The sequence below is a fragment of the Drosophila sechellia genome, chromosome 2L, assembly GCF_004382195.2.
Source record: "Drosophila sechellia strain sech25 chromosome 2L, ASM438219v1, whole genome shotgun sequence".
Taxonomy (NCBI): domain Eukaryota; kingdom Metazoa; phylum Arthropoda; class Insecta; order Diptera; family Drosophilidae; genus Drosophila; species Drosophila sechellia.
This window is the reverse complement of record NC_045949.1, coordinates 24,775,534-24,791,323: the sequence shown is the minus strand read 5'-3', so window position 1 is coordinate 24,791,323 and position 15,790 is coordinate 24,775,534. Positions and strand designations below refer to the sequence as shown.

Genomic DNA, 15,790 nt, shown 5'->3' with positions numbered 1-15,790 from the left:
GCACCTCAAACGGTCAGGTAGAAAGGTTTCATAGTACCCTGGCAGAAATAGCCAGATGATTACAGCTGGAAACCGGCCTAAATGACTCAACCGAATTGATTCTGTTGGCAACCAACAAGTACAACAAATTCAATTCACTCAGTTACTAATGAAAAACCGATAGAAATTATCCACTCGAAGTCTGCGGGATTCGAAGGGAAAGTCAGCAAAAAAATTAAACAGGCACAGAAAGAGACCCTTGACCAAGTAAATAAAGATAGAACCTACAAGGACTATCAAGTTGGCGAAAAGGTATTCTCAAAAACTAACAACAACAACCAACTGAAGGTCATTGCCGGTACCCCGACTTTAACGACTGGGAAGAAATAAAATTCAACCAAGAGCAGTTAATAAGAACAGAAGAAAGCCAAACAGAATTAAATATCAAATTCCAAACACGATTGAATCGAAACCGATACTGGCGAATTTAGAGACAGACATCCTATTGACATTAGTCTAATTGAGCTTCTAGAAGTATCTAGCATAAGCGTATTCCAAAATTCAGAAATTTTACATTTTTTAATTAAATTCCCTAACCCTAAGATTAAATGTAAGAAAATTACAATCTTCCCGGTCCAGCACAACAACAAGATCTTGAACTTTGAGGACGGAAATCTGGTGGCGGCAGATCTCGGAACATTAACATCGGGAACTGTAAGACGACGGTTGGCGCCACTTTCTGCAAAGAACTGCAGAATGGCACTTCCGTTCAACTGATAATCTCCGTGGCCTTTGCACACTGTTCTACACTTCCCGGCCACCTGGATTCGGTGACCATTGTGGATCACGGCACTCTCATTGTGAATGATGCCAACGTGACCATGACCATAACCGACAGCCAAGGGAAAGACGAGAAAGTGTCATGTACCTACCTGGTAACATACACCGAAAAGGTAGCCCTCAATGGCACTTGGTACATTAATCAGCTAGGAAATTCAGATAAAAAACGTGCAGTGTCGGTCATCGCCGTTGTAAACGTCACGACTCATCAGAATAGGTTAAGCCTTCCACTTCTCCACGAACTAAGTCAGAGGAACCTTCACCACATCGGGACTCTTAGAGAGAAACTCACCTTGGGGTCCCTCCCAAGCAGTTCCTCCGCCATATTTGCTGCCTTCCTATTGTGCTCCACCATTTGGTTGAGCTACCACCACCTAAAGACCAGGAGCCATACAAAGCCAGGAGCTAACAATGATGTGGAACAAGTGGTTTACCGGGACGGCGACCTCTTAAAAGGCGGAAAAGTTAACACATGCAGTTCTCACGGAGTGAAACTGCTGAATTGCAGGCACTAAACAAACTGCTGATCGCGTACTCCAGGTGCAATTGCCCGGAGCCCGCACGGAGCACTCGCGGAGCGAGTGATCGGCCTGACACAGAAGTGCTGACCTGGCCTTCTGCCAGCAGTTCTGCTGCGGACCAGAGGCCTGGAGTTGAACCGGGACCGAATTCTTATGTTAGTTTTTAATCATACTCAGAGTGCGCGTTCCAAAAAGTTTATTGGCAAGTCTATAGAAATTTACAAGACTAAGAAATATATAAAAAACTATCAAAAAAGGGTCAAAAATGTGGCCGTGGCAGTTTTGGTCGCTTTGTGGGCATAGTGTTGTGCGTGGCAAAATTGTTTTTTGGCAGATCGATAAAAATTGACAAGAATTATATAAATTTAAAAAAAAAAAAAATAACACAACATTTGCAAAAGTGTGAGCGATGCAAATCTGTATGGTTTGTAGGCGGTAGAGTGGGCGTGACAACACTTGAAAACAAACTTGAATCGATGCCCCTGGAAGATGCATGCTTAATCTAAAATGCATAGCTTTTATAGCTCCTGAGAATAGGGCGTTCATACAGGCAAATCCCGCCGAAATGCCATCCAGGACCGGATGTGCCAACAATAAAATCGACGACGCTGCGCCAGCCCAGTAACGCATTTCGCTTTAGCGAAAGCGGCGTGCAAGGGTCAGCGTAATGCGAGGCGGGCATGTGCGTGCTGGGTGACTGTTGAGGGCATGAAACTCCAGTTGGCAGTCAGAGCAGTTGGCTCTAATAAAAGAACCATTTAATAATACAAACGTATTCGGTTTAATTTACATACTTATTATGGTCGGAAACGCTTCCTTCTCTTTGTTAGTATACCCTTTTACTCTACGAGTGACGGCTATAAAAAAGGTCTAATAAAGGGATCGTTGGGGAAACGGTCTTATATCTTTGATCTTCGTGTCGAACACGATTAAAAAAAATATATTCCATATAATTGCAATCTATATCTTATTTATCCAATGTTGACCAATTGCATGAATTTCCTACATTTTCATTATTTTCTTTTATAACAATGTAAATTAAAACGTACCGTCCTCTCTGTTTATCATGCTGTTGATGTGTCCACTTTCTAAAGCGATATTAGAATTTTCACTGTTAGTGAACTTTAACAAATCAAGCCCTTCGTTATGTTCTTCGTTCTCCTGTTGAATTTGATTTGCGAAATGCGTTTCCTGAAATCGTAACACTTCGTTTAGGCCCTTCTTGTGACTTGCTGGGTGCTTCCGCCGCGATTTTCCTGTTGTTTGCATGTAAGGTGTTGGTGTCGTAGTCAACTTTGGGGGCAGCCGTAGCTCTGCAAGACATTATGGAATGATTATTATAGGATACAATAAAACAGCAAAGGTCATAGATATTGGGATTGGATCTCTTTGGTTTTAGTTGACTAAATTTTTCGTAACAATGTCTAATACGTTTATTTTTTTGTTTTATCTTTTATTTCTGCTCGGATCTTATACACCGTTTAACTCACCATATTGGCTTTTGTAAATGAATTTACTGTTATTATAAATTTCAAAATATTAAAACCCAAAAACACTTGAAAAGCGATCTATAATATATGACAAAATACCTGTTTACTGGAAAGACAGCCAATAAGTCACCTATGCTATGGTTTATTCCAAGATGCAGACTACCTAAGCAAAAGCTTGTCTACAAAATAAAATACAAGAGAGTATGATATAGTCGATTTCGATTTCTAGGACTATCAGATACCCGTTACTCAGCTGGTGAAAATACGACATTTAAATTTCAAAATTTTTTCTGTGATATCGATAGATATTGGGGAATAAAAAGGAGGTGCGTGACCAAACTGGTTTTGGTAAACTGATAGAAATTGGTAACACAAACAATAAATCGAAGAAAAACCAAAACATTTTTCAAAAGTGTGGGCATGGTAGTTTTGGGCGGTTTCTGGTTGGTGGGCCTGCAGGAAGTAAGTTGTTTAGAGAGCTGCCAGAAGTCGTTTTGACAGAGCCATCAAACACGACCAGAAGCTTTGTGCTTGTGCTCTTCTACTTATGTACGCAATGGTAGCAAAAGATAATTGTGGTACCGATAGTTCCTTTTTTACAAGAGACATGTGGCCTAAATCTACATACTCCAGTTCAAGCGATATTAAGCACTAACACTCCGATAAAAGTTGCGACCGCGTGGGGTCACCAAATGTTTATGGGGAAGAAAAACAATATACGGGATATAACATAATGCATTTGTGACTTCTTCTATCAAACAAAAGCAAGAAAAAACATCATTAAATTAAGTTTTACCACGAAGTCAAAAAAACAGTGAACAAATAAAATACGCACGCATTTAACAAAACAAAATTTGGTGACTAAAACAGTAACCAAACAAATTGAATAAACCACCACAAAACTTAAAAAGAAATGAGAGAATTCAATAGTCGAGATCCCCGACTATCAGATACCCTTTACTCAGCTCACTTTTCTAGGATATCCGATAGATGTTGGGGAATAAAATAAGAAAAAATTTAAAAATTCTTCAAAAGTGTGGGCGTGACTGATTAGCAGCTTTATGGCGGAAGAGTGAGCGTGGCAAAAAGTTTTTTGGCAAATCGATAGAAATTTAAACGACTAATATAATTAGAAAAAATATCCAATAATAAAAATATTCATACGGACAGACGGACATGGCCAGATCAAAGACACTAGAATAACAAGATGCATAGCGGCCATACATTGCTTTGACACTATGCAGCCACTTTTTGTTTATGGTCAAAATTGCTCTTTGTCCGCTTGCTTATGCTGAGACCGTAAGAAATCTAAAAATAGAATTTGCCTGCTTGTGTGAGTAAAAACAATGGACCAGAGCGTGTATATGTGTGCGTACTAAATAATAATTAACAATTTACGCTGTGACTATTATAATTTTAAAGTTTTTTTATTTCGTTTGTTAAAATCGCCGCTCGAATCAGCTACCGTTTACATATTTATGTTGATAATTAATTATGTGTAATATATATAACATTCACTATTTACATAAAACTATAATGAGAAAGCACTACTTTCATTTGTCCACTTAATGCAAAACCATCTGGAGCTGCAACGCCATCTATAACGCAGTCAACGCATAAATGAGAGACGACTACTGGCCGTACACTTTTCCCCCCGGAGAATGTCTAAATATGTGTTTAGACACAAGTAGGCAAACTATAAATATGTTCTATTTATGGGCTGCAATAAACATGTCACGGGACAGCATAAGTGGCAACTACAGATAAGTACGATTGCAGCGGCCTATTGCCGAAGTGTTAAGAGATATGACCACGCGGGAGGTGATTAGCGCGGTCATAGGCCTCAGACATAGATTTATGAATAAAAATCAGCTGCATTTACCAACCCAGACTGCGGCGTCTTACAAGCGCTGCATTATGTAATTAGATGGTAAAAACCTATGTAATAATGAATAAAAGACGAAGCACTTGCAGCAGCCACTAAGTTCGATTCAAACACCCGAATTAAACTCATTAAGTGTACGCACAAGTTTATAGTGTGAACATTAACAATAAATTTTTTAAAACACATTTGTTTTTATTATTTTTTAATATATTTCAAAAACTTTTATGTGTATTTTACAAATATTAAAAAAAAGATCAGATGGTGCCCTTATGTTCCCGAATTCCGAGTCTATTGAGTAATACAAAATAAAAAAATTTCGCATTTTTTAAAAATATCAAATTGGAATATAACAAAATAATTCGACTGAATCAAATTTGAATGTTAAATAATAAAAATTACTTAATAAATAAGTTAACTCCAAAGGAGTTTCAATTAAATAAAAAAAATATTTTTTTTATTTGTGTTAGGACCGTAAGGTCTATATTAATTGATTGCAAAAACAGATTTTAGTTTGACAAATTTGTCCCTACCTAACTTCGCCTACCCACCTATGCTGCCGGCGTCGGTGCTGCGCTGCTTTGATTTTCACAGATGGTTATTTCATTGTATTTATTACAGTTTACAGTTTTTGAGAAAAGTTTTTCCTTATATTTAATTATATTTTCGCTTTCTATTTTATTGACATATTGTTCGATTCTAATTGGCTTAATCAATATCTCGCTGCAAAGTTCGGAATTTGTTATGCGAATTTTTATGACGTATATTAACATTGGACCATTGCTCGCTATACTTATCTCCGCTATATGCAGTGCTTCTTCGAAATTGACATATGGCATTTGATCTGATTCTAGTACCTTCTTTATCTATCTAATTTCCTCTTCGCCTAATATCAGAGGACTGGTTATTTAGGCGTTTGCCCATTGCACCGCACGGTTGAGATTCAGCATTTCTTCCTTCAGCATTTGGGGCTGGAACATAATGGTGGTACTCATGTCTCTTTGCGCATTTCCCTCATATTTTAGACTGTTGGTAATGCTATTGGTAGCCTGTAGTAATGTAATGTTATTTATCTTTTCTATAATGGCTCTGTTTAAAATAACTTGGTTATTATTATTTGTCAATACTCCCGCTAACCATTTCCATGCGCTACCTAACATTTCGATATGCCTTTTCTTCTTATGCTTAACTCTTAGATTGCCGATTAATGTTTGGGATTTCTTAACTTCCTCAATGATAAAAGGTAGTATTGCGTCATATGATTTTAGTTTGGTTTTTGCTGTGGCGTAAAGTTTTTCAAGAGTGTTCTGGTATTGTTCTAGATCAATCAATCTGTACTTTTGCTAGTCCAGTCGTCAACGTTACTATTTCGGAATTGGTGTAATCAACTATTTGTACTTCAGCTGTGGATGCAGCCAGTAGGAACCTGTAAGAACCTCTTAATGAAGTTTTAGTTTCGTATTAGTCCTTTGTAAATAAATCTTCCTGTTTCTGTCAAAACAGTTGTGTTCCTTTCCTCTTTTACTATTTCTCTCTTGTATCTAGATGACAGCTTGGTTCCCAATCTTTTGTTGTTCTTTACGAAAATTTCGTCGCCTGCCTTATAGGTTTTTACAAAGTCTTTTGTTTCGTTGTGGAATTTTAAATCTTTCTCCTGTTTATTTATAAGTTTTTCAATGGTTTCTTGTCTTTCTGCTTGTTGTAGGTTAGGATCATTTGCTACTTTCCTACCAAAAAATAGATCTACTGGTTTTCTGTTAGAAGTGCATAAAATGGAGTAATTGTATTTAATTATAGATTTGCCTCTAAGATCTCTTATGGAACTATGTAGTTTTTCTGCCTTTTGACATCTCATGATTTCAGTTAAGGTTGAATGAAAACGTTCGATTTGTCCGTCTGCCGCGATATGGTAGTGTGCAGTGTTGAACACTTCTATACTATATTTCTCCTGCATCATTCTCATTATTGGACCTGAACTTAGCGATTTTTCGTTATCTATTACCACGATTTTTGGTGTACCAAAATTCTTTAGAACTTCCTCTAGAGGTTGTTTCACATGTTGGGTCGCCCTGGACTTTACGATTTTCGCTTGCGCATATTTAGAAAACTTATCAATCGCGGTTAGGACAACTTGTTTACAGGTCAAGTACAGGTCGATATGGACAATATGACCTGGATATTGGGGTATAGGTGTTCTCTGTATTTCGGGCTTATTCGGATGTCTCTCGTATTTGTGTTCTTTACAGACGCTGCATTCTTTTACGATTTTCTCAATTTTAGCTCTAATTTGTGGGAAATAGAAGTTTTCTAATATTTGCTGTTTATTTTCTTTTGCACTACGATGAGCTCTTTTGTTTTCGTTAATTATTTTATTTTCCTGATCCGTTTCGTACGTTAGGTCAGTTACTATTTTTGATGCAAATCTGGTCCTGAATTTACTAAAATGCTGCGGGTATACTTCTTGTAGGAGGCCTAAAGTGCGTTCGTCTGGGTGAAGTCCATTTATAACAGAAGGGTTTAGTCGTTTTTTTAAGATATCAACAAGTTTTCCAAAATCGAATGAGGGTTCCTCTATGGTATGTCTATGATAGCTTGGAAAAATTATTTCAAATTTATAAGAGGCCTTGTTTCCTATTTTCAGTATTATTTGATTCTTGAAGACGTTTAGTGGCTCCGTGGCTATTGAAATTAGTTTTTCTGGCGAGCTGTTACTACTGTGAACTGTTGCGGCGAGGGTGTTTAGTTCATCGTTTGTGTGAATGGGTGGTCTACTTAATGCGTCTGCTACTACGTTTGATTTACCTGGCTTGTGTAAAAGTTCATGATTATATTCTTCAAGGATTGCTTTCCAGCGCTTCATTTGGTCATTCCAATTTTTGGGACTTGTGGCATACGTGAGTGATTCGTGGTCTGTGAAAATCTTTACTTTAGTGGAACCGTAAAGGTAATTGCGAAGTGTCTGTACCGCCCATATAATGGCAAGCATCTCCTTTTTGTTTGCTCCTCGGCTCTACTCAGAGTTCTTGAAATAAACATTATGGGTTTATCTTCTTGGGACAATACTGCTCCTATCGCATAGTCTGAGGCGTCCGTTGTCAGTTGGAATTCCTTTTTAAAGTCAGGGTGAATTAACATAACTTCCTCAGATGCAAGAGTTTTCATTAGCTTCATAAAAGCGTCCATTGCATTTTTATCGAGACTTATTAGAGTTTAGCTTGAAGCAGTCTTGGAGATTCGGCCTCGGCCCTCCTCCCCTCTTAAAAGGGCTGAAAGTCCCAAAGTTATGAAACGCCTATAAAACCCTGAAAGTCCCAAAAAGGATGGAAGGTCTTTAAGTGTCTTGGAAGTAGGGAATTCTGCGATAGCTCTAACTTTTTCTGGACTTGTTTTAATTCCACCGTCCGCTATAAAAAATCCCAGGAATTCTACCTCCTTTTTGAAAAATTCGCACTTGTACAACTAAAACTTCATATTTGCCTCTTCTAAAGTTCGGAAAATTTTACTAATGTCGCTTGCATGCTGTTCTTCTGTTTTGCTAAATATGATGATGTCGTCTATATAGACGAAGCATCTTACACCGACGTTGTCTCCAAGTATATCGCCTAGTGCCCTTTGAAATAAAGACGGGGCGTTTTTGAGCCGAAATGGTAATCTCGTAAACTCATATTTACCCTGCTTCACTGAAAAATCACTTTTCTCTATGTCGGATTTCCTTAAGGGATGATGGAAACCGCTTTTTAAATCTATGACGGAAAAGAACCTGTTTTTTCCTAACTGTGCAAGGACAAAATTAATTAATCACCATTCTGAATTTTTTTTGGCCCGATGCATCTACCTTCTTAGGTACGATCCATATCGGAGAGTTGTAGGGCGATCGTGATGGTTTTATGACCCCATTTTCGAGTAACTCCTGTAGTTGTTTTCCTACTTCTTTCCTAAGTGCTTCTGGATAAGAATATGGTAGTGTCTTGAATAAATAGGGTCGATGTTAGTACCTCTAATCGTTGCTACAACTTTTGTTGTAAACGTTAATTTCTCGTTTGGGTCGCTGAAGAGTTTTTGGAATTCTGAGTAAATCTTTTTCATGATTTGTTTTTGAATGTTATTGGCGTGTTCTAGTTGGAGATTGTTTACTTCTCGTGTGGGTTGTTGATTTAATTTAATTTTTAGTTTGTTTGCTATCATTATGAATCCCTTGAAAATATGTCTATTCCTATTTCTCTTATTGTGTCATTTCCTATTAGCGCCTCAAAGGACTCGAGTGCTGGCAAAAGGAAAAATTTGAGATAACTGTTTTTGAACCCGAACGGGTTGGCTATTATGTGGTGAGTCACTAAAACGGTGCCAGCAACAGATCTTACATGGAAAGGTTTTTTATTTTTTTTTTTTGGTTTGTTGCATATTTTGGGTGTATGTAATTTTTATTGGAGCCTGTGTCTATAAGCATTTTGATCATTCCTCGCTCACCGATTCTGCAGTTTATGTACTGTAAGGAGAAGGATGTTACTCTAAAAAATTAAGATAAACGAAGTCGGATTCCAATGGTTCGTTGTTGTATTCTTGTGCCTCGCTATGTTCGGAAGCTGATAGATAGTCCCTCAACTTCAGACACATATTGTTCTGCGTTTTCCAGGTATTGCTGTTCGTCCCCAGTTGTCACATGGAAGTTTCTTTGTCTTTTGTCAGTCTGTCCAAATGTCTGCTGTGCCAATGGTCTTTTAGTTATGGTGTCGTTAAAAGGTCTGTTCATGTAGTTTATGCGTCTTGCCTGCACTTGGGGCTTTGAGGGGGTGCCGAAAAGTGGTTTCCCTGTGGTTGGTTACTACTTCTGTAATATTGCTGTTGTTGCTGTGGTGGGTTATGAACCCACCGAGGAGTTTGCGGCATATAGGCCAATTGGGGTATGTTTCTTCTTGGCAAGGGTGGTGCTGGTCCAGGAGGACCTTTGAATTTTCTTGAATTGGCGTGATTATTATTGGCGTAATTGATTCTGAACTTTTGATTTTCTAACTTCTCACATAACTGGAGAGCCGATGGTAAGTCATCTGGTTCTCTGGATCCCAATAATCTTGGTAAATCGCCGTTGAGACTTTTGACAAAGGTGTCCAAGGCCGCGACAAGGGAGTATACACGCGTTGATAAAATTCTGATACCGTCTGGTTGCCCTGTATTAGAGACGTCATTTGGTACTCGAGTGTTGAAACATCTCGTTTGTCAGCGTAATGAGTCGTCAAGCATTTCGAGAAAGCCGTCCAGTTTAAGGGGGTTTGATATGATTCTAAAACCGAATCAGCATTTCCCACGATCTTGTTCCTGATGACGTTCAGAATCCCATAGTACATAGGTGAGCCGGCTGTTGTTGAATAAATTTGCAAGATTCTTTATACACTTTTTTTTCAAGAACTGAATTCTCCTGCTTGCCCTGAAAATTCCCTAAGGCACTTTACTACATCTAGAATTCTGTCCAGTTCGTTCATGTTGTTCCCCTCGATGTTTACTGGTTGGTCCACTAATTGAGGGATCCCTGGGTTTAACCTATCTTCTATCATTCTCTGTACCATTACTCGTATTTCTTCCTGCAGACCAGCCATATTGATGGGAAGGACTTGATTCTGCTGCTGGTTTGCAGGTGTGTTCAAGGTTACAAGGTTATTTGGATTAGCCATTTTATCTTTTTTAATTTTTAGTTCTGCAGTAGCAAAAATAAGTTAGCCGAATTGGCAAAAATGAAGAAATAATTATATTATAGGTTTCGATTGCTTCGCAATATGATAATGATTTTTATAAGTTCTTTTTCTTTTTATTTTTTTTTAAAATTATAATTTGTAATTTCTGTAAATTGTTTTTAATTAATGAACAACAAATTTGGTTTATTAAGGTTAAGAAAGTTTTTTTTCCTAAAAATGTTTGATTTTAATTATTACAAATGGATTTTTTTCCTAATTTTTATTTTAAGGTTTATTCCTTTTGTTTTTAAAATTTTAATTGTTTAACTTGATTATCTATTTCTTTTCGATTTTGATTTCACTTAATACTATTTACATTATAAAATACATCCTGGACTGGCTGGTAGGTAGTCTTCCTTTTCGCTGATCTACTGGGGTACCTCTTCCAGCACGACCGAACCAGTTGTCTGCGACCAACGTCTGCAGGCCGATGTAAGTGAGTTCGCTTGCTTCTTGGACTTGATTGCTTCGCTGGAACAGCCAATTGGTTGCGTTCATCAGCGGCGGTTCGTTTTAATCCTTGGCAGCCCAATGGGTGCACTTATGGGATTTTTTTTTCCGGTTTCTCAGTTAACTAGAGATATGATGAAAAGCTTTCTTCGAACGTGATCACAATAACCAAGGCAGCCAATTGGGTGCACTTACAGGTTGCGCGTACTTCGCTTTGCTTAACATGATTTCATAACCGCGCACAAGCACTTTTTAACGTTGGGAGGAGTTTCAATTAAATAAAAAAAATATTTTTTTATTTGTGTTAGGACCGTAAGGTCTTTGTTGGGTCATGCAGCCGCCAAAACTGTGCAGTAGACTAATCTCATACTTGTTAATATTTAAGCCAAATTAGTCAGTGGTAGCAGGTGCGATGCCCATAGTGCAAACCGCTGCTCTCGCACGCATTTATCTGTACGGCTCTCATCCCTTGTTTGTTGTTGTTAGCTACCTACGTTAAGCTTAGGCGCTGCATTTCGGCTGCCTGCCCGCCAATTGCCATTTCGTCGTGTTTCGGAAAAGACTTAGCTTAGGCCTTAGCTGCCTTAAACAATTCGCAAATAAAAGCTGTCGTCATAAAAACAAACTTTCTTCGGTTTTTTATTATTCGCAACAGCTATTGAAAAAGCTCAATAGCTAAACAGTCTTTATTAATTGATTGCAAAAACAGAACTGATTTTAGTTTGACAAATTTGTCCCTACCTAACTTCGCCTACCCACCTATGCTGCCGGCGTCGGTGCTGCGCTCCTTTGATTTTTGCTGGCTCGCTGATTCTCACGGAAATCGGGCAGACGCTACGTCTGCACTTTTATGTTATGCAGGTGCAACGTATGTTTCGCAACCGGACGCTCGTGCCACCCCAAGTACCTCTGTTGACAAGTGTTGAGCAAGCGGAAACGCGTGCAGCTCCAGATGTTCTTATCAAAACATTTGTGGTGTTAACTAATATACTAAATAAAAATTTAAAACATAAATTTTAATATATAAATTAATTAAAGTAAATTAAATAAATTTGTAACAATAATTTAAAAAAAAGAAGTTATTACATTGAAAAAAAAATATTTCACAAAAATAATACGTAGTAGAAAATAAAAATTTATAAAATAAATAAAAATATGAAAACTGTTTATTGCAAAAGTCATATCTGGAGGCACGAAGTGCGGACTCAAGTAATTTTTCTCACGTCGCAGGCTGAATACCCTAATGAAAATTATTTTGTGTGTGTGATTGAATGGGCCTACCGGCATATACATACATGAAAGTGTTAAGAAAGAGGAGAGAAGGAATAAGCCTCGTGAGTGCAGATTGCACGTTGCCAACATAAACTGACTTTAAGCACAAAGCAGAATCAGTGATTCTGTATGCACAATTTTTCGCTCACATAAATAAAAAAATTTGTATAAAAGAATTTAATAAAAAAAAAGAAAAAAAAAAAAAGAAAATATTACAAGCTTTTAGGAAAAGAGCTGGGTAATCGGTTTGAGTTGTAAACAGAAGGTTAAAGGTCGGGTGGAGCAGTATTCTCTCCACAAGCCAAAAGAATTAATAAAATTAAAAAGGAAAAACGTAAACAACTAAACCCCAAATGTAAATTGGAGGTATTATTGAACTGAGACTGGGTAATAATTACAAGCTCCTAAGAGGGCCGGGTATTAATTACAAGTCAAGTCATAAACCTAATAATGTATTTTGTTGTAAACCCCAAGTCTAGGTCCCGTATTTAAAATGACCGACAGTGTCATTAAACCGTTTCTGTGCGAGGTGATCGACAAGGCAATCCTCCGAAATGAATGGGAGAAGTGGTTGAGGGCGTTTACAATATACCTCGAGGCCGAGGGCATTGTTACCGAGAAGCAGAAGAGGAGTAAGCTACTGCTTTTGGGAGTGTACTCCCTACCTGGTGCGCTGGTTGAGCCCAGCGACGGAAATAAAGAAGACATCTACAAAATCCTCATCGACCATCTAAATAAACACGTCTCACCGAAGCAGAACTCAACGTTTGAGAGACATCTATTCAGAAGCCTGACACCGTTGGACACAGAAAGCTTTGGGGATTTCTTGCTGCGACTCCGTCAACAAATGCAACGATGTGCATTCGGATCCTCAAAAGCGGAGATTGAGGATATATGTCTTAAGGATAAAATTATAGATGTGTGGGCACCTCTAGACCTCAAGAAAAGACTCCTGGGGAAGGAAAATTCACTAAAGGAAGTGATCGAAGTATGTCAGGTTGAGGAGCAGATCAACAAGGAATCAAAAGAAATGACATCAAGACCAATTGCGGAACCCATCTGTAAAATTGCACATCGTGGTTTCAAGCAGAGTGGGGAATGTCCCAGATGTGGAAAATTCGGACACACACACAATGACCCATCATGTCCGGCAAGAAATGTGACTTGCAATAAATGCTCGAAGCCTGGACACTATGCCAGGAAGTGCCGAACTAACCTGAACAGCCGATTCCCTAAGTCCCAAAGGAATAACCTAAAAAGGCCTCGCACGTATATACGATCTGTCGAAGAGGAGGCCACCAGCTCCAAACTGAAAAAGGGCGAGGCACATTGCTTTCGAGTGTCAAGCGAGGATGAAGAGGAGTTCATACGATGCCGAGTGGGAGGCCGTGAAATTCCTTTAATCATTGACTCGGGGTGCAAGTTTCACCTTATCAGCCACGCGGACTGGTCTCTGCTAGTGAAGAGAAAAGCCACAGTCTTTAACGTAAGAACCCATACAGAAAAGCAATTCCGAGCCTATGCCTCTAGTAAATTACTTCGAGTAATGTGTATTTTCGAGGCCCCAATTTCCGTCGAGCCGGGTGCCGAAGGGATTGCTTCATTTTACGTGATTGAAAATTGAGAACAATCTCTGTTGGGCCGAGACACAGCTATCGAGTTAAAAGTCCTCCGACTGGGAAGAAACATTAACCGGATTGAAGAAATAGAGCCTTTTCCGAAATGGAAAAACATTGAAGTAAGGCTCTCTATCGATTATGACGTAAAACCCGTTCAACAACCGGTGAGACGAATCCCGGCAGCGCTCGAGGACAAAGTCATGGAAAAACTGGGGGAAGCCCTGAGTCGAGATATAATTGAACCAGTCAAGGGCCCGAGTGCTTGGATATCTCCCATGGTGCTTGCGTTTAAGGAGAACGGGGACATCCGCTTATGTGTCGACATGCGACTGGCAAACAAAGCTATCCTACGGGAAAACTATCCATTACCAACTTTCGATTGCTTTATGACCAGACTCAAAGAGGCGAAATTCTTCGCACGCCTAGACTTCAAGGACGCCTGTCACCAAGTGGCCCTTGATGAATCGAGCCGGGAGATAACAACGTTCATAACCCCAAGGGGACTTTTCCGCTATAAGCGTTTGATGTTTGGAGTTAATTCTGCTCCCGAAATTTTTCAACGCCTTCTGGAGCAGATGTTATCTACGGTACCTAACACCATGAACTTCATCGATGACGTAATCATTTTTGGCGCAACTGAACTCGAAATCGACAGCGCCGTAAAAGAAGTATGCGAGATATTCCAGGAAAATAATGTCCTACTGAATAAAGAGAAATGCATCTGGAAGACAAGGAAACTAAAATTCCTCGGACATATTTTATCCGACAAGGGAATAGAAGTCGACCCAGAGAAAATTTACGTCATCCGATCTTTCAGAGACCCGAAGAACAAAGAGGAAACACGGAGCTTCCTCGGTTTGGTAACCTACGTCGGGAAGTTCATTCCGGACCTTGCAAGTCACACAGATCCTCTAAGAAAACTGCTGAAAACTGAAAACAAATTCACCTGGGGCGAAGCCGAGAAAAATGCTTTCAACAACCTTAAGAATCTCCTATCCAAGGTACCCAAACTATCATATTTCGATCCAAGGCATCGAACTCGGGTGATTGCGGACGCTAGCCCGGTTGCCCTTGGGGCTGTGTTATTGCAATTCAAAGTCGACAACGAACCATTAATAATTACCTTTGCTAGCAAGGCCCTGTCGGAGGTGGAGAAACGCTACTCCCAAACGGAAAAGGAGAGCCTAGCACTGGTTTGGGCAGTGGAGAAATTTTATTACTTTCTGGCAGGCCTGCACTTCGAACTCGTAACCGATCACAAACCCTTGGAAGCCATTTTCAAACCAACATCCAAGCCCCCGGCCCGCATTGAAAGGTGACTGCTGCGACACCAGGCATATACGTTCACCGTTATCTATAAATCCGGAAGAGACAACATATCAGATGCGTTGTCTCGTCTCTGCCAACTACCTACGGTAGAACCAATCGATCTCAGGACGTACAGAGCTCCATCCCAAAATCTATGACAATCTCGGAAATAGGAGAATCTTCCAAGAGGGATGAAGAGATTATGGACGCAATCAGTTGCCTGGAGGACGACTCCTGGAAGCCTGATAGTTCAGTGAGCTTCTATCCATTTCGTAACGAGCTGTCAGGGGTTGGCTCGCTCCTTTTGAGGGGAAACCGCGTAGTCGTGCCAAGATCTCTAAGAATGAAAATACTGCAGTTAGCCCACGAAGGTCATCCCGGCGAGACAGCAATGAAACGCCGCCTGCGTTCCAAAGTATGGTGTCCACAAATAGACCGAGAGGCAGAAAAGTTTGTCAAGGCTTGCAGAGATTGTTGCCTGGTATCTCAAGACATCCGACCACCCCCTATGGATAGAAATCCTTTTCCCACTGGCCCGTGGATTTGGGTAGCGTCGGATTTGCTAGGTCCGTTACCTAACAATGAATATGTTCTAGTCTTTATTGACTATTTCTCACGATATATGGAGCATAAGTTTCTTAAAACCATATCTTCAACGACCCTGATAGAGGCAATGAAAGAAATCTTTTGTAGACTGGGATAT

General features: G+C 39.4%; 1 protein-coding gene across 14 annotated transcripts in view; it reads right to left on the bottom strand.

Annotated features, from left to right (window-relative positions):
- Positions 1–15,790, bottom strand: part of LOC116800539 (lachesin) — a 371,289-nt gene that overhangs the window by 106,020 nt on the left and 249,479 nt on the right. For all 14 annotated transcript variants that reach the window (XM_032716080.1, XM_032716056.1, XM_032716059.1 and 11 more), the window contains one exon: positions 2,390–2,653. In XM_032716080.1, the coding sequence (XP_032571971.1) occupies positions 2,390–2,653 (264 nt within the window). The remainder of the gene's footprint in view (positions 1–2,389; positions 2,654–15,790) is intronic.